The sequence below is a fragment of the Liolophura sinensis genome, chromosome 6 (genome assembly GCF_032854445.1).
Source record: "Liolophura sinensis isolate JHLJ2023 chromosome 6, CUHK_Ljap_v2, whole genome shotgun sequence".
NCBI classification, from domain to species: domain Eukaryota; kingdom Metazoa; phylum Mollusca; class Polyplacophora; order Chitonida; family Chitonidae; genus Liolophura; species Liolophura sinensis.
In genome coordinates, this window is record NC_088300.1 from 18,974,124 (window position 1) to 18,993,545 (window position 19,422).

The following is a 19,422-nucleotide window of genomic DNA, read 5'->3' on the forward strand; positions in this document are numbered from 1 at the left end:
CACATTACAATCCAAACATTTGACTACATTGAGTTCAGGGACAAAGAATCTAAAAAAAAAAAAAGAATTGAAGGTATTTTCAGACACAGTTTTAAATGGTCTGTCTACTGATGTTTACATCAATTTTATCTTTTCTTTCCCTGTATCAAATCCAAGACACTACATTTACTATGACCTGTTTCTGCTACAAGTATAAATGTTTTTATAGACACATCTCAACGAAAATGGCCAATACAAAACAATCACTAAAGTCTTCAATAGATTGCATAGACTAATTTCAAAAATATTTATACATGTATGTACAGTACATGTATTTTAAATTATGCGCATCTAAATACACAGCTTTACAGGCCAAACAATGTCCTTGTTTGGTACCTTATGTGAATACGTCTTTTCTTGATAAACCTAAACATAAATAAAAATAAGACAACAAAACAGGCTAAAAAGAGAATCACCATAGTTCTTTCCGCGCCTTTCACTTCAGGCACGGGTTTAATTGAGCCTGAAAACAATTCCTTGTCCAGGCTTTTGGCAGGCCTGTCATGTTTCACATCAACAGGCAAGTCTTTTAAATGCTTCACCTTCAATTTTTTTACCTCTTCTGTTTCATCGTAATACGGATATTCCTCGTCATTGTTTTGCTGGTTGTCTCCATTGTACTCCTCATCTTCCTCCTCCTTGTTATTGTCAGGCAGGTCTCTCGCTTTATCATATAGCTCCTGTTTGCCTTTCTCCCCTGGTCCTAACCTCTTAATGTGAATCAGATTTCGTCCGGCTAACTTTGCTTCCCCATTCTCACCATAATCATCCTCCTCATCACCATCATTGTAATCTTCATCCTCCTCCTCATCATCACCTTCATCTCCCTCCTCGTGCTGGTAAGGGTCTCCTCGGTCCATTAAACTGTCTGGGTGCTGATCTTGCCTTGGGCCCTCACCCAGGCCTATTTCCTGCTGTAGAATGTCCCTCTTTTTTCCGGGGTCCACGAGTTTGATACTCCCTGTGCCTTTATCAAGGCCTGTGTCCCCAGGGTCTATAAGGTAGCGCAGGTACATGACCAGTGCCCCAGCTGCTACAGCCGTCTTGTGTGAAAGACAACCACCTTCAATGGAAAAAAGAAATGTATCTAAGGTCAAAAATTATTAAGTAGGTAAAATATATAACACAACATATTACACATATTACAGACCCTTTTCACATAGCTATGTTTATTGCTTTGACCCTGTAGGAACAAATAACAAATTCACCCAACTCAATAGTATTCATTTGCCTCCTCAAGTTGGTCTGTCGTGTATTAAAATGCATCGATCACCTTACAGTGTATTTGACTGGCACATTTATACCTTTTTATTTTCATAAATCCCTTGTAAACTTGAGCAGGTTACTATCTGATTAGACAGAAATGAAGGTTTGCTAAATTTTGGAAAGAAGATTTTGTAGACGTCAAATCAAGGATATAAACTTGATTTAATAATAAAAATGACTTGAAAAAAAACAAAAGAGAACGCTCCAACAGTGGCATGCCATGTACATGAAATTTTACAGGCCTCTACCATCTTTCACTACTCTACCACAACCAACCATAACTTAATGCCTCTACTAAGTACAAACATTTTTCCAGCTATGACAGTAGAACAAGGATTGGGTGATCAGAAACACTATAACAGTATAAGCTTGGATCTACATCCAGAGCACTACCGTCCTCATGGCCAAACACAAGCTACTGTGATGCCTAACAGGAACTTCTCATGGAAGTCTCATGTTAAAAAGAGAGAAGCTTTTCTAGACAATATCCAAAATCTAACCTCACATTTGGACAAAACCATTACAATATGGGACTTGGAACAATGACAAAAATGACTGATCATTCATTTTATTAAGCACAGGATATGCATGTATTCAGTTCCCAAATTCTGGCCTTTTATAATTAAAATGTTCTACCAGGGGATTTCATGTGTTCAAACAAGTGTGATGCACAGTGACGGGAAGAAATATTACACCTAGAGTTAAGCATTTAGGGGACACAAATAACTACGAATATAATTGGCCAATAGCAGCGGTGTTCCTTGAGATCTACTTGTCCTCCTTGATATTAACAGGTCCTTCAGTTAGGAGAAAAAAAATCATAATCAGCTATTCTATGATTTAGTATAAGCCTGAAATTTTAGATGATTGTTTGTTTAAAAGTGTAGGTGCATGTATGGTCACTGGTGAATGAATTCACTGATGGACCTCAGACCAGCGTTGATTTAACTCTTCTGGCCGGACTGAAATTCCACGGACCAGCCAGCGGACCAGTGTTCATTTCGACCCTAAATTGCTCACCTGACATCTCTTTCTCCACCAAGAGTTTCCTTCTGGGTCCATTCTTCACACCATAGTTGTCTTGCTGAGCAAACAGAGGTTTGTCCTTCTCACCAACCACTGGCAGTTTCCTCAAACCATCACTGTTTTGACCCACTCTGAAAGGTTTTTCTTGAGCAGATTTCCTTTGCTGATTAGAGTTATGTGAATGAAGATGAACATTATTGCCTAACACCTCCTTCTTGAACTTCATCTTTGAATTTGGCTCAGCCTGTTTCAAGTTGAAATCATTGGAAGAAATCTTGTTCTGGTCACCACCCTCTTCCATCTTGACAACATTCCTCACCCTTTGTTGTAGTTGTTCTATGTCTGCCATAGTATCCTCATCATAATCATAGTCACTGTCCAATGCTTTTTTGATTTTTTCAAATTTGGGGATATTTGCATACGTTAGATTAGTAACCTTGGGCATTTTCCCAAAGCAGCCATCTTCTTTTTGCCAAGAGAGAATTCTTTTCAAAAAATCAAGGCTCAAAAACTGTCCAAATCCTAAATTTGGACACACAAATTCTGAAAACATGAAAACAGAAGATTAGTTTCAATAAGTACTTTTTAACGCAGACCTAATGTATATCAGCTAAAAACCAAAATCAACTAAACTCAAATAAAATTTTCCTAGTGCTGACTCACAAATGACAAACTTCTAAAGTGTTATTTGAAACAATGTGACTGTACCATACAGCCAGAATGAGATATAGGACTAAGCTATTGCAGTGAGTCAGAAATACAAATAGATGATGGACTCAAAGACACAGTGAGTCAGAAACATAGATACATGTAGGTGAAGAAATGGACAGAGACTGCGTCAGAAATCTTGAGTAATTGAAAGACAGAAACGGCGTCTGAAATCAAAATAGACGGGAACTAACTGACAGACATGAACTATGAAGTCTGGATAGAAGAATCCTTTCAGAAATCTAGATAGATAAATCCTTTCAGAAATCTAGATAGATGAAGTCCTAACTGACAGACATAAAATATGAAATCTGGATACATGAATCTTTTCAGGGATCTAGACAGATGAAGTACTAAATGAAAGACATGAAATACGAGGTCTGGATAGATGAATCCTTTCAAAAATCTAGATAGATGAAGTACTAACTGACAGACATGAACTATGAAATCTAGATAGATAAATCCTTTCAGAAATCTAGATAGATGAAGTACTAACTGACAGACATGAACTATGGAGTCTGGATAGACGAATCCTTTCAGAAATCTAGATAGATGAAGTACTAGCTGACAGACATAAAATATGAAGTCTGGATAGATGAATCCTTTCAGAAATCTAGATAGATGAAGTATTAACTGACAGACATGAACTATGGAGTCTGGATAAATGAATCCTTTCAGAAATCTAGATAGATGAAGTCCTAACTGACAGACATAAAATATAAAGTCTGGATAGATGAATCCTTTCAGAAATCTAGATAGATGAAGTACTAACTGACAGACATGAACTTTGAAATCTGGATAGATGAATCCTTTCAGAAATTTAGATAGATAAAGTACTAACTGACTGACATGAAACTTGAAATTTGAATAGATGAATGACCAGGCCTAAACCGCGAAACACAGGGTCAGAAATGTAATTTGAATTTCTATAAAAATCACCAAACTTAATGATGGCTTGATTGTATTTTTACATTCAAAAGTACATACACTTAGATTTAAAAAATTCAAAAAAGAAATAAAAAAAATCTGAAAAGGAAAACAAATATTTGCTCTTAAATCTGGGATACCATACTGTTATTGGAAGTACATGTACATTAAATTTTCAGACTTCAAGATCCTGTGATTAAAGTACAAAACTCTTAAAATGTCAATAACTCAAAAGAATAACACTTACGCTGCTCTAAAAATAAATCCTGATACTTGGGCGTGATGGTGCCATTAAGGAAAAAGTTTATCAGCTCGTGCATTTCAAAATAATTGTTTGTACAGAATTCAAGTCTTAACTTCTCCAGGCTCTTGTACTCTGTCTCAGACAGTACCTGCTCCAGCTGTTTTCTGCACCCAGCCTGCCACAAAACACGTCACATTAAAATACAATTGTGCAGAATAATTATAAATAAACAGTTCAAATGTCCTATATATGACTGTTACCAAATGTTCCAAATCCAAGCAGCTTCTATGCATCGGGTAAATTCCACCATTCAGCAAAAGGAAACTATTTGCTTTATGTGTAAATATGTGTATTTCATGTACTTTGTGCTTTATATAGGCCTTTGGAACATCTGTCAAGCCAAGGTTTCCAACTATTCAACATGTATATATCAAGTGGATCTTCTATAAGAACAGCAGTACCCACTGTGCGTATGTTCACTACACAGAAGTCTTACTGCCAGGGTTAAATGACCCGTGGGAATTTATTCATCTTTCAGTCATAAGTTTATGCAATATGATAATAATAATAATAATATCTTTATTTTCAGAGGGTAACAAACTTAGTCAATATGACAGTACTGATCTTCCCTGAGGCCCTCCATTCACTCACACAACCACTCAGCAGTCACATGGGTTATTAAAAAAAAAAAAAAAATACAAATAAAAAAAAAGAAAAAAAAATTACACAAAGCATTAACCAGTTCAAAGTTAAAACACACACATTTTCTCTGATTGGGAACAACTTTTTCCTGTAGTCAGGATAGTGGTCATTTAAAAATTTGTAAACAGTGATATTTTTTTGGTATAAGATAACTTCATGTATAGTCTTTAAGTTTAACATTTCAAAAGTTTCAGCTGATGATTTATTGTTATGTTTGTCTAGGATAAGTTTTGCAGCAGTTTTTTGAAGTTTATAGACTCGATCAAGTAGGCCTTTGGAACAGGTGCCTGAAACAGGGACAGCGGACATTAAATGAGGAAGGATATAACTGTTACAAAAAAAAGTCTTTTTTATAGGGAAGAAAGGCTTCTGCCTCCCCAGTATTGACAATAGCTTAGACACAGTACTGCACATTGAGTCATCATAACTCTGCTATGAAAGTGTACAGTCTATATGCAGAGCAAAAAGCTTTCAAGTTTGTACATTTTCAATTGTTTGGCCATTGACAGTGACATTTAGTGAATGCTGATGACAATTTTTTAACTTCTGGGTAGTTCCAATAAGGACGGAATTTGTTTTGGACACATTAAGAAGCATTTTATTTTCAAAGCACCACTGATTTATAAGTTCCATATTAGAGTTAAGTCTGATTGAATATCAGATAAAGATTTGGAAGTGTTGTACATTGTGGCGTCATCAGCATAAAACTCAATGTCACAGCCGGAAACATTTAAACAACAGTCATTTAAGCAAAGTGCCAAGAATAGGACCCTGGGGTACTCCTGATTTGACATTCAGAGATGAAGACAACTTGTTATTGATAGTAACTTTTTGTGATCGACATTCAAGATAAGAAGTTATCCATTTCATTGTTAAGTTGGTGAATCCATATATATTTAATTTTTTAAGAAGAATCTGATGGTCAATAAGGTCAAAAGCCTTTCCAAAGTCGATCATGACGGAAACTACAATTTTGTCATCGTCTATTGCTTTACCCCAAACAGCATGACATCACAAAGTATGTAAAACATTGTAACAATGTAACAGGACGGGTGCTGGGTTTACAGTTCTCTTAAGTAGCTAATGTCACCATGGTATAACAGCAATATTGCTGAGGTGACATTAAGCAACAATATTCATTCTCATGAGCGTCAATATTTACTCTTATACGTGCATACATTCCACAAAATGCAAGAAACACTTTTACCATTTCTGTAGACTGTATAGAATATTATTTATAATAATATCTTACAAAACATACGTCACAAAATTTTTTTCGTTCACAATGACATTTTGAAGCAGTCTGAATTCAATGCTTTGCTCTTTTACATCCAGAATACATGCACATGATTATCTGGAGACTCGTTATGGACATTTACATGTAATCTATAGAAGTGACACATTTTGTATGTTAACAAATAGGTCTGGACAGCTGAATCAATAGTTAGCGCTGGCAAGAGTTGATTACACTGTATTATAGGTCATTTTCATTATTAAATATGGACATTGTGTCGAGGGGAGACTTGTGAAACTCAAGCTGTGCACACAATCACAGATGTCTTCAACAGACAAACCAATATGTCAAGCTGCTCCTACATGCCTGCTATGAAATGGTAGACAGAATTGTTTACACTCATGCAACACCTTGCCAAATGGTGTCCTACAACTAACTGATCTGATAGTTCAGATACCACATGTTACCTGTAAATGCATCTGTAACAATCTGTTACGTCTCAGTTATTTGTATATCCTTGCATTAGTTTTATGCCGCAGATGGCCCAGCATATCTTTTTTTTTGTTCTTCTCACTTCTCCTATTTAGTCAACCTTTACAATTGTGCACCACATGATTTTTACTCTGTACAACTATTAAACTATCCTTTTCATGGTTTTATTATTCCTTTTGACAATTTTATTTTTAATAATTAAGCAAAAATAAATGCACAACACTCATTTGAATAACCTAGAACGAGAACTGTATATCCTACAAAATATATCCTAAATGACCTCAAATTTTGTCCATGACTAAACTGCTCACTTTCCCAAATTCTGAAAGTTCAGAAAGGTGTTTAGAAGGTGTTTAGGTGTTTTGAGGTTGGTTTGGGATGCATGATGATGTTCTACTTGGAAAATGTAAAATTCAGCACCAAAAGTAACATTTTTGACATTTTGTTTCCACATTTTTGGTTGAAATTTTAGGTCATGTAGGGTAATTCAGCTTGTCGAATGCCACACCATCTCATAAGTTGAAGTTAACTTCCACCAAAACACCATTTTTTAGAAACAGGAGTTTTGTGGCATTTATTAAACATTTAATAGAATATTTTAAACATACTACAATGTCTGTGTATATCTGAATTCAATTTTACCTTTTCTCCCAGCATAGACCATAACAGTTGATGGGTGATACCATAGCTCGTCAAGCCTTTCAGTGTCATAATTTCCACACACTTTTTGGAGATCTGACACCCCTTTGTCTTTGTAATGAAATTTCCGGTCAGCTCGCCCATACACATATCACTGTAGATTCAGACAGTTCTATTTTCACTACAGAGTGGAAAAAAAAAACACATATGCCTTTAATGTTAGTAAAACCATGATAAATTTAAGTTCGTGACCGACAGGGGTTCTGTGCTATTTGAGTGCAGTTCAAGGAAAACACTAATCTCACATATGATACTGACTAAATACAAGAGTCATAAACATATACATTAAGTATACAAAATTTGCGTATATATATATATATATATATATATATATATATATACATATACAATATATATATATATATATATATATATATATTATATATATGTATAGACACACAACCTAAACTGATTCTTATCACCACCAATTATTAAATTGGTCATTAAATACAGATGTATTGTAGTGTATAAATCAATATACAAACACAGTCCATTTCAGTAGTGTTGACTACAAAGGTGTGCCTTTGAAAAAAGAGAAGCTACATGTATATTTGTGAAAAAAAGAATGTATTAATAATGTGAATGCACATATATCCTTGTAGGCCTACCTACATGTAGTTTATATCCATCAGTATGTAAACAGAAGTTAGCCCCAGATTCAAACCAAGGACCAATACATGTATCAAAAATACTACTGAATATATTATGACATGTGTTGCCTGCTGCATGTGTGCATGGAGATGTTGACCTGTTACACTGTACACATGTACATGTACAGGTATCCAACAAATTCTAAACACTTCAAGTTTCTGTTTTATGAGAGGATTCCAGGATTCCAGTAAATTGTAAAAAAGAAAAGAAACAACGTATACATCCACCTCGGGTGTAATTTTTGAATTCAATTTTCAAATTGTCTTTCTGGTGAAGTTCACACATGTATATGTAGCATTCCTGAACATCATATGAAGACCAAGACAAATCATAGATTTTCCGTAAATGTTTCTGGGATCAGAAACGAAAACAGAACAATAAAACTTGTGCATGCATACATGTATCTGCTATCTCAAGGTTATTAACTCTGCTATTCAAAAAAAGATATTATGGCGATATTTCAGTTCATGTTGATATATGTTTTAAAACACAATCTCACAAATGTGAATGAATATGAATAAATGGAATACAGTTAGGATATTCAGGTCATGTCGTGGTAATCAGCATAACACACCAATATGGGGCAGGCATTTTGTTATTTATTTATCTGATTGGTGTTTTACACTGCACTCAAGGATATGTCACTTATATGACGGTGGCCAGCATTATGGCAGAAGGAGACCTGGCAGAGTCAGGGGGAAACCACGACCATCCACAGGTTTCTTGAAGACCGTCCCACATACATCTGGAGAGAAAGCCAGCATGAGCTGGATTTAAACTCATAGCAACTGCATTGTGAGAGGCTCAGGCATTTTGCATGACATGCAGGTGAATGTGGTTGGGGTGCAGTTTGAAATTGCATTCGAACGTGTCAGTTTATCTCATACATATTGGGCGTTTGCATGTGATATTATCAATCTGCCAGAACCATACTTTGTCAGCAATAATGGTGCAATTTTGACTAGCCTTACGGGCATTTTCTCAAGTAAATAGCAAGATGTTAATGAAAAACCTCCAAAATTAAGGTACATATATAGTACAGCCTCCCTTTAATTTCTTTAATATATACTGTAGATGACATGCAGATACTTACTTGAGCTTTTGTACACACTACCGTCCCATTTCAACCTGGGGTCAATTTTGCGGTGTGGGTTATGGAACACCCAGGGGTGAGCGACCACAAAAGCCATACTGTTATAATACTCCTCATCATCATCCTTTACTGCCTTGATGGCAAGGTGGCCGATCTCGGACGCGATACTGCCATAATGCTGAATGGCCTCTATGATGTCAGCTGGGACATGCTGTAATCTACCCTTGGTATGTTCATCTGTCAGCATCATCAACTGACCTGGTATTAAATGAAACAACATGTATCCATAATTTACAAACTATAAGTATTTACATTTTAATATTCTGTGCAGTTTATTTTTGAGAACATACTCAGAAATACTTCACATTTTAAAAGAGTATGTGTGGATAGGTTTTACATTGGGTAGCGGAAAATAGACAGGGTATGAGCTCAATTCCCATAGCCTGACAGCTAAACTCCTCATGTGAATGTGTGAATGAAGCCAGTCAAGCCCTCTGACTTAAAACCATAACCCATCTACACACAGAGTTAGACACAAAGGCATTTCCTGACCTAAATATATTACATTAAAAAAACCCCAACCCAATTTCTCATATTAAAATTTGTTGTTATTGATCTTCCTTTCACAGCGCCTGTGCCAAAAAAAGAAGAAAAAAAAATTCTGTTCATTAAAACATCTATTAAAGTGATGATGATCATGATGACTGTATTTCAGACAACTGACTTCCTCACTCATCAAAAATGTCAACAGGATGTACCTTGCACACAATTTGCCCATTATATGATGACCATACATATTATGTCACTTCTGTGTGCTGCTCAGTTTTATACCCAGCTTTAATATGAGGCTAGCTCACTAGTCATTCCTCTGGCAAGGATTCTAAGATCCCACATCCACCCAGGTACCTTGTTAGTAAGGGTTGGCCAGAAAAGAATAACCTGCACTTAACACACAATTTTCACTAGCAGGTGTAAAACATAAAGATATATCATGAACATAACACACCTCTGTAATAAACTGTCATGTTCTGTGCACCATACCTGTATTAGACTTAAAAACAAGTCAGAGGACACTGACACTCACCAAATTTACATCACCACATCATCATAATATCTCATCTTTGTATTTTATATTTAATGAATTCACTGAGATTTTTACACCCTACTGAAAGAGTATTTCTCCAATATGATGGCGACCAGCATCAATAATGGGAAGAAACCACACAGAGCCCTGGGAAACCCAAGACCCTCTGCAAGACCTTCAAAGGTACACGGAGGCCAGCATCAGCTGGATTTGAACTCACAATGATCGCATTGGTGAGAGGATCCTGAGTCATTGTGCTGCGCTAGATACTGTAGCACACTAACCCCTCAGCCAAGGATGCCCCAAGCCTTATTCTGTAATGGCAAGCTAAAAGCAGACTGTTATGTTACACTTCAATCCACACAGGGGTGATGGGTGTGAGCGAGAAGGATATCACAGCTTAATATAAGATATTACATTATACTTACGACTGCATCTTTCCTTTGTTCTTCAGTGTATAAAATCTTTATCAGTGTGACAATCATGCTTTCATGTCATGTCAGCCACTTTAGATTTACAGATAAAAGATTGAGACCAGCTGCACTCCAACAATCATGGTGCGTGTACATGCATAACAATCATGGTACGTGTACATGCATAACAATCATGGTACGTGTACATGCATAACAATCATGGTACATGTACATGCATATAAGCACGTTAATAACATAACAAAAACTATAGAACCCTAACATGACCATGAATTTCGTCCATGACTAATTCGCACAATTTTCCTGATTGTGAGAGTTTCACTGACTTTTGCAAACTTTTGAAGTTTGCTTGGAACATGGGGATGACATTCAACTAGAAAATTGCACATTTCAGCACTAAAGATAATATTCTGCAGCATTTATTTGCCTCTAAAAATGCACTTTTCTTGGCGAAATTTTAGATACTGTGTTTCTTAGCCTAATGTACTGTAAAAATTTGTTTGGATTTTTGTAAATATGTACATGCAAATACATGTAAATTGGGACAGATACCAATCTGTAATTAACATCACTTATGATACTTCACCCATAATGCTAGAGGAATGCTTTGTTTTTGGGGATAGGGGGGCAAGAACACATGTTGCCTCCCTCTTGAAGGTGCCCCTCTGCTTCCAACACCACTATTATACTTTTATATCAATATGCTATATTGCAATTGCATGCATACACGTTTGCATTTAACCTGCATGCGCACACACGTTTCACAAACAAATTTAATGTACATGTACAATAGTCTGGAAAGACTGGCTTACATTTGATTTGATCTGATTGGTGTTTTCTACCACAAGAATATTTCACTTGAACGATGACGGCCAGCGTTATGTTGGGAGGAAATGGGTAAATGGATGAACAGCATCAACCTCCCCACTGCATCTTCATGGCCCTGAACGTTTTCATGCGTATTTGAACACTATTTGATAGATTTACCACGGACTATAAATGAGTATTCAAACAATTAAAGGAGAAGAAAACTTAAAAACATAACACTATAGGCTGAAAAGAGCACATTTTTTCCTATCTGGTGGTGCCTGCTGCATAATTTTGCGAGTTTTCCTTGCTATACACACAAAGCTTGAAAATGGCAAACTGGTATAAATCGCGGCGTCCATCGCATCCTCCATCTTTAACACCCTGTAATTTATGTTGGGGGTGTGTTGCCTCTCAGCCAATGAGAGTCGTTAAAACTGATGGCTTGTTCGTGTAAACTTGGAACCTACGTCCAACATTCCGATTTCCCGATCGTCAAGCGGAAAACGAACTGTACTGTTCGCTATCTTATGGGAAAAAGGGTTCTACCGGAAATTACAAACCGCACTTCAGCGGTTTCCGACGGCAATTCTCCTACTAACACAGAAGACCTCAGGACTAGGTCTTATGCAAGATGGAGTCGGATTTTGGTGCTGACTTTATTTATAATTTATCAACTTGAGGTATACATTCGAATTTTTTTAATGGCATGCATCTGCGAAGAAATGCATACTCTTTTCAATGGTATTTGGCTGATATTTAAATTTTCGTCACCTTTAATTATATATTGTTCATTTTTCTTTGTAAGCACACGTGCAAGATCATAAATACTTTGATATCTTGCTACAGTTTCATGTCAGAACAAAAGAAAATAAACTCAAATGATTTCTTGTAAAACTCTTAGCGCTCGGCCCTGAGAAACGAGTCACATCGTGACAGCTTTGACAAGTGACCTGACCGATCAGTACACGTGCAGATCTTGTCAATCAAGCCGTCAAAACATTCCAAACCTACCTTCTACAACACGTAGGCCAAACAACCCATCCAGGTTTAACTCATGAAAATTGCTCTTGTAGTGTTGGACAATTTTCCCCACGGCGCTAACGACAGTGGGGAGAACAAGGGAGAGGGTGTCACAAGGAACGACGGAAAATATCCCGACGGAAAGCAGGGACAGCCCCAACAGGCTGAGCGCCATCTTCCGCCTTCCCTGTCTGGCGATAACTCTGGCCGGCAGAGGGCGCTGTCCGTCGATGTAAACAGACACCACGTTGCATGCCCTCTCAATGCAGAAACGTCAAGGCGAAAGGACGTTGTACAGGTTAACACCTGCATACAATAATTACTGAATTTATTTCCCGTAGCGAATGGCTTTCCTGAGGCTTAATAACCTTATGCTAACTTAAAAAAAAAAAAGACTCGTCCATTGTCTTTGCCGTTTCATTTCCTGTTAAACTTAGACTGTATTAAAAACATACACTTCTCATTGCTATAAATTATCACAAATACTCTCTACTACACATGAGTCTAGCAATGTTATGTTGTTGCTGTGTACTGTATTGGCGTTCACACTTGTTTAGGTGTATCCATATAACTCAGCAATATATAATAACATACATTACATGGTTTAAAAGGTATAAACCATGGATGCACGTATGTGGAAAATGTTATATCCACATATTAAATTAAGTTCAAATTAAATCTTCGTTATATATATATATATATATATATATATATATATAAGCCTATTCGTACACATGCATATGCTAATAATTAGGCGCCATATTTTGGAAAGACTTCATCCAAGTTTACCTGTGGATCTGTTCCTACTGCACCTGTAATTTACAGGTTGTATCTACATGCGCGAGTGTACAATCAAGGGCTTTTCTAACAGGATTATTTTATACAGGCCATTTGTATTTGTAGGATTATATTTACATGTACATACGTGCTTAAGTCAAGCTGGATCTTCGATATTCAATACCGTTTAACTATTTTTTGTTTAAGTGAACTAATAAAAAACAAAAAAAAAACAAAACAAAAAAACGAACAATGTAGGCCGCTATAAAGAAACCATCCAGCCAGCAAACAAACATATTAACAAACCGAAGAATGAATGAGTAAACCTGTCGACAGAATACCCGAAAGAGCTATGATTGTTGGAGTGCAGCTGATTTCACCGTCCTATAATAATGAATGTTACGAATTGTAAGGTCGGTATGTGTATAACACATACATTCATTCAATCTGTGGTTGTACTACATGTATCATGATTGTATGACCAGGATCTATAGGTTTATAGCCTTCAGCTGTACACGATTTATCAATTTAATCTGGAAAGCTTTCCTCAGATTTAATCAAGACATAGATATTCCCTTTCCAGCACTAAATCTGAGCTCTCACCATGGTGTTTTCAATTTCGCATCCCAACCTTTGAAAAGTCATTTATATGGGTGTAATCGCTTAACATTTTCCGCCTATAGCTTATATATATATATATAGGCCTAAGCGTCACGCAGAATTTGAAATCGTTCACTTAAACCTGTAGTGTGTTTTCACTGATGTAAAATTTCACAGATGTGAATTTAAAAGAAAATTTAAAACTAGACTAAATGTATGAAGACAGACAGGGGAAGTTTGAAAAAGCATAATTATTGATCGAAAGTGCCGCCATGTTACCAGTTTTAACCCAGTCAGGCGTGGGTACCGCTTACATCCCTGTTTTGTTTTGCAGCCATATGTGCGTGGGGCATCTCAAGGCCCCATAAGAATTCACGATTAAAAGTTGATGTAAGGAGTTACCAATCATGTCAGATCGCATCGGTGGCCTAATGGTTACAGCGTTAGCCTTGAAGTCGGGAGACACCGTTATCAAACCCGGGTCGTTTCATTCCAAAGACTTTAAAAATGGCATATGCTGCTGTCTCGCTTGGTGACCAGCACTGAGAGGTTAGAGCGAGCTAACGTAGCTGGCCCGGGGTCAGTATAATGTGACAAGGTGGGGTGTCATGTGTAGGCCTATTGTCTTCGGCAGGGTACTTCGAAATGTGGCAGCAGCAGTTTGGCAGCGCGATTCCGTGTCCCAAGAAGACGCAAAATATGTATACACATCTAACGGCTCCTCGTCGTCATTTGACTGTAAAATTGTTCAGTGTGACATTAAACTAAAGGCATATACATACATAAGCTAACAAGCACGTCAACAACAACAAAAAATGTCAGTGGCCGTTTACGTTTGTTTCCACGCCCCTTCCGACATAAGTCAGCTTCTATTAGTTATTGTCTTTTCTAATAAGCTAAAGACAGTGACTAGGCTGGCTGGTGCAGCTAAAGTGTCATATATTCGCTGAAGACCAACTGGCCATTAGCAAATGAGGTCGCGTCCTCGAATCATGATCAATTATCCGAAAGGCAGTGGTTTTGACCACGCTTATGCACATGATCTCTGTCGTATGATACGGGGTTAAAAACCGTGATCAAGTTTAAATCAGTCTATACAGGCTTACAGTTTGCTAATGTGTTGCAATATTGTATTGGTCAGGAAATCTGTCACGGCCTTACGCACTGCCCATCATCAGCTAAATTGACAAACCCCCTGTCTTAAAGCCGCAACTATAGCGAGGGGGGTGGGGTGAGTGATTCGAACACGTGACCTCATGGATAACTTTAACGTATGAGTTCTCTATTCGGCTCGATGATATGACAGCTAGGCAGGTGACTGGTCTTCCTTCTGTTTTGTCTACATGATGCGAGGTAATTTGATCCATGTAATTCAGCGTGACATGGTGACAGGACGAAAAGAGAATTTGCTTTTTGTGGGGCCACGTGTTACCATGCGTCACGGATAACAGTCATGCATGACGGATAACGGAAATCGTTCTTCCGCAGTTTAATACCACTGTTATATAGCTTCTATAATGCCAAGTTAGTTTGCATGCAGCCTATGATATTTATTGCCACTTGAATACTGAAATGTATGTCACAACAGTTCTGTGAATTGTACGGTCATTAGTGTCACGCTGAAAAAAAATTGTGGATAAAAAGTAGACTTTCCTGTGTCAAATTTCGACTTTCCTTTATGATGCAGCTGATTTCGCGGCTGGGGACAAACCATGGACACGTAACTTGCGTATACGAAGTCTCCGAGTGTCATCACAATGTGTCATTGACAGCATGTCGAAATTTCAAGAAAGAAGTCGAAATTTCGACATATGAAAGTCAAAATTTCAATTGTTTTATTCCCAAATTTTTTCTCTCACCGAAATACTAATGGGTTTCCGTAGATTTGCCACGTGACAAATCATGGGTTTTCTTTGTTAGATCAAAACTTGTATCATATTGAGTATGTCAGTTTGATGACTGAAACTGTTTGCCTGGAAACAGTTTGTGTTCATACGTCAGGGGCTATAACACCCCTACTGAAGTGGCGGTTCACCATAGAAAGATGGATTTCTCTCCCTTGATTTCAAGATGGCATTTGCAAACAGAAATCGGTATTTTTATTTACATGTACAATATCATTTACCATAGCATCATTATTGGTTTAAAATCAGCAAAAGTATAGAAAAAAGGATGTTATTATTATTATTATTATTATTATTGTTGAAACTGATTTTTCTCAGTAGGCTACCGTACGTGATATACAATGTGAAAAGTGGAAAGTCTCTTGAACATCACATCCATGTATATGTTGAGGGAGCCTTTTTAGGTCTATTTCAGAGACACGAATAAACCAACGCCTACAAAGGTTATGCTTGGACCCATAAAGAAAATCTCGCCACGGAAGACTAAATTACTCTGGTCCCATAGTTGATCTATATAGTACAGCTGCTAAGAATCTTTTATTTTATAGTTATATAGGCAAATGTATTTAAACTGATACCTGCAAAGTGGGCATGTTATAGACTCTTGGTTGAATAACCTCGGCACGGTGTTGTTTCTTGATATAGACTTAAATCAAACCACATATAAATATGGGGGTATGGAAAGCTTAGTCTGTTCACTGCGTCTCTGCCTGGGTAAGAATAGATTATGTTGTTGTAGTTGGTCTACGATTATTTTATTTATTTATTTAGTTGGAGTACTCAAGAATATTTCACTTACACGACGGCGGCCAGCATTATGGTGGGAGGAAATCGGGCAGTGCCCTGGGGAAACCCACGACCACCTGCAGATTGTTGACAGATCCTCCCACGTATCGCCGGAGAGGAAGTAGTAGGCCTGCGAAAAGTTAATTACAATATAAGGAAACATAAAAAAATTTTGTGATCAATACTATATCCGTTTGAAAAGTGCATTGCTCGTTCGATTTTAAACAAACACCGCAAACATTCTCTAAATCTATATGGAACATGAAGATTGAAAGCAGTCAATGTTGACCAACGGAATCAAAGGCGAAAGATAAAAGCGGGACAATTTGAACAACAGCAACACTTATATGGTAGTGTAAACACGTACTTCTTTGCGCAATAATATCTCATGAAAACACTTTTAACCCTAAAAAAATATTGTAACAAATACTTTGTTTAACGGTGTGAAAACGAATGATCAAAATGGTGTGTCGCCTTTATAGAAATAACAGTATACGATGTACTGTGGTATACGATGCCTATATTGAACTACAGACCCTCGTCATTTTCCGGTAAATTCCCTGGATACAGACTAACCCGCTGTGCTACTGAAGACAAAGATTAAGGAGGCGCTCTCTAGATCAGATTTATCATTGAATCAATGCCAATATTTCTACAGTTTCTGGGTCAATCCACAAGCAATCTGCCAACATGGGAATAATTTCGGACTCGCTCTTGGCATCCCGAGGGCATTATTGATGTGCCCTTAGTTGGGGCAGTTAGCAGAAAGTCAAACACGGATCAGGATCTCCCAGCTGGCGGAAAACGCACAGTCCTACAACTTTCTATCATTTCCTCTTGAAAAACCATCGCCGTAGCTGTCATTACGTCTTAGTACCCAGACTTCCTTTCGCACCACCCAGGGTCTGCTTTGCCTGGAGCCTTCACGCTTTGGTCTTGTAGAGCTGATGAGCACCCGCTGGTTTAGTTGTGTGTGGTGATGTGGTGATAATCAAACAAGCTTTGTCTAGCCTGACCATGGACTGATCTATATACTTCGCGTTTACATCGGATAACGTAAGATATCAACCCTCTTTGGAACATATACACAAGTGATACTGTCTGTATTTGGATACCGAAACATACAGTTGAGCAACAGCTAAACTCGTAAGTTTTTCACCATGTGGTATTTAACCTTGGATGTCTCTCCCTTTCAGCCACAGCACAACTCGACAGTAGGCTATTATCTTGATTATAGTGGAACTTGGCCTTATGTAGAGATCCAAGTCTAAAAACATTGCTTAGAACCAAAGCAGCACGTCTGGTAGTGAGCACATGTTCTTCAGCCTAGATTGGCTGTCACAATCGCGATAACCTGTAGCATTTTGGGGAATTCAACTTGACCAGTGTATCTATCTAAATATCACTTACATTTGCTTGCCACGGGGGCGTCCTGTAAAGTTTTCTACTGTATATGTCAAAGTAATTTTGAATGTATCTTTCGGTCACAGAAATTGCATCACTGTTTTTCTCTTTCTCCATTTTATATTGTTTTATAAGTTACCTCTTGGAGTCTCTCATTTTGTCAAAGTTATTTTCAAAGAAATGAGTGTCATTACGCTTAAACACAAGATCTCCAAATGGTACTATTTGTCTGCAGTGTAGTGCTGTATATAGCAGGTGACTGATGTATGGACCATTGTAAGACACTATTATTATATCGGGAAGACCCAGTCTATATACAGCATCTTGAGTGTTCCATCAACTGATAAATTTTCAGACTATATGTTCGAAACTTTTTCCTCAAAAGCAGTACTTAAGTTATCCCCGAAATGATGAAAAACAAATAATTCTGGGGAGAGTAGAAACAGATTTCAGACATTTTTAGGAAGGTTGGAATTTGTTTTTATTTACTGGTAAATGTAGCGTATGTGTAGTATTTATAGCCGTTCAAATGATACAGATAATGTAAAAGAATTGGAGTAAACGATAAAAACACATGACTTACACAATTAGGAACATAAAAGATATTGGCCAATGACATCCACGTTGAACAGTCCTTCCTGCATGCAAATGTTGCAATTTGGCTCTGTTCCATAAATGACGCCCAACCCTTTATCAGCTATATGGGAAACTCTTCCTGCATGAAGTAATTTCTTCCCAAGATGTGTAGTCATCCATGCCTTTGCGATGACGTTTTCTTGGAAAAGTGTTAACGTAGCACGCTGTGATCACTTCAACCATAAAGGTACCCCTTTACCCACAGCTTTGTCTGACATATCTACTGTTTCCTCTGGTGTTTAGCGCATCAACCCATTCTTGAGGTAACAATGACTTGAGGTCCTGCTTCACACTAGCGCTACCTCACGGGATTAAAAAATATGCCGCCTCGCCAATACAACTGACATTTGGAAATATCAAATGACTCTATGATGTTATATGACGCTATACAATTTGACTCTATGACTTTATACCATTTGACTCTATGGCGTTATACCATTTGACTCTCTGGAACAACACTTGACACCTAACAAAGGCATTTGATTCTGCGGCAATACCATTCGACTCTCATAACGAACAAAGTCAATTAACCTTTGGCCAGGACGTTCGTCTCATTGTGATAGGATTACACAATATAAGTCAGATAATATTATGTACGGCGACATATATAAGAAGACTATGACTATTATTCAATAATTGTTGGTGAAAAACACATAACAATTTAAGATATTTGTTCAAAACAGAAACGTTTCGTTTTCCGAACATCGTGTACATCCTATACACATTTTTATTAGGTGTGTAGTTTGTGTTTTTTATTTTCAGGCTGGTATCTATAAAATGAACTGTTCATTGGCTGTAATAACCATAGGACTTGATATAAACATGTCGCTGTCGTTGCTATACAAATGCCCACAAAGCCAGACAACACTCTTCGCATGCTTACATTTAC

At 37.3% G+C, this 19,422-nt stretch overlaps 1 protein-coding gene across 1 annotated transcript; it reads right to left on the reverse strand.

The window, feature by feature from the left end:
* Nucleotides 1-326: 326 nt before the first annotated feature.
* Nucleotides 327-12,601, reverse strand: LOC135466972 (uncharacterized). The gene is given in 7 exon segments (XM_064744727.1): nt 327-1,102; nt 2,326-2,874; nt 4,214-4,385; nt 7,281-7,435; nt 7,438-7,458; nt 9,082-9,339; nt 12,418-12,601. Coding segments are annotated over 7 exon segments (2,097 nt in total). The 3' UTR covers nt 327-344.
* Between the last annotated feature and the right edge of the window lie 6,821 nt (nt 12,602-19,422).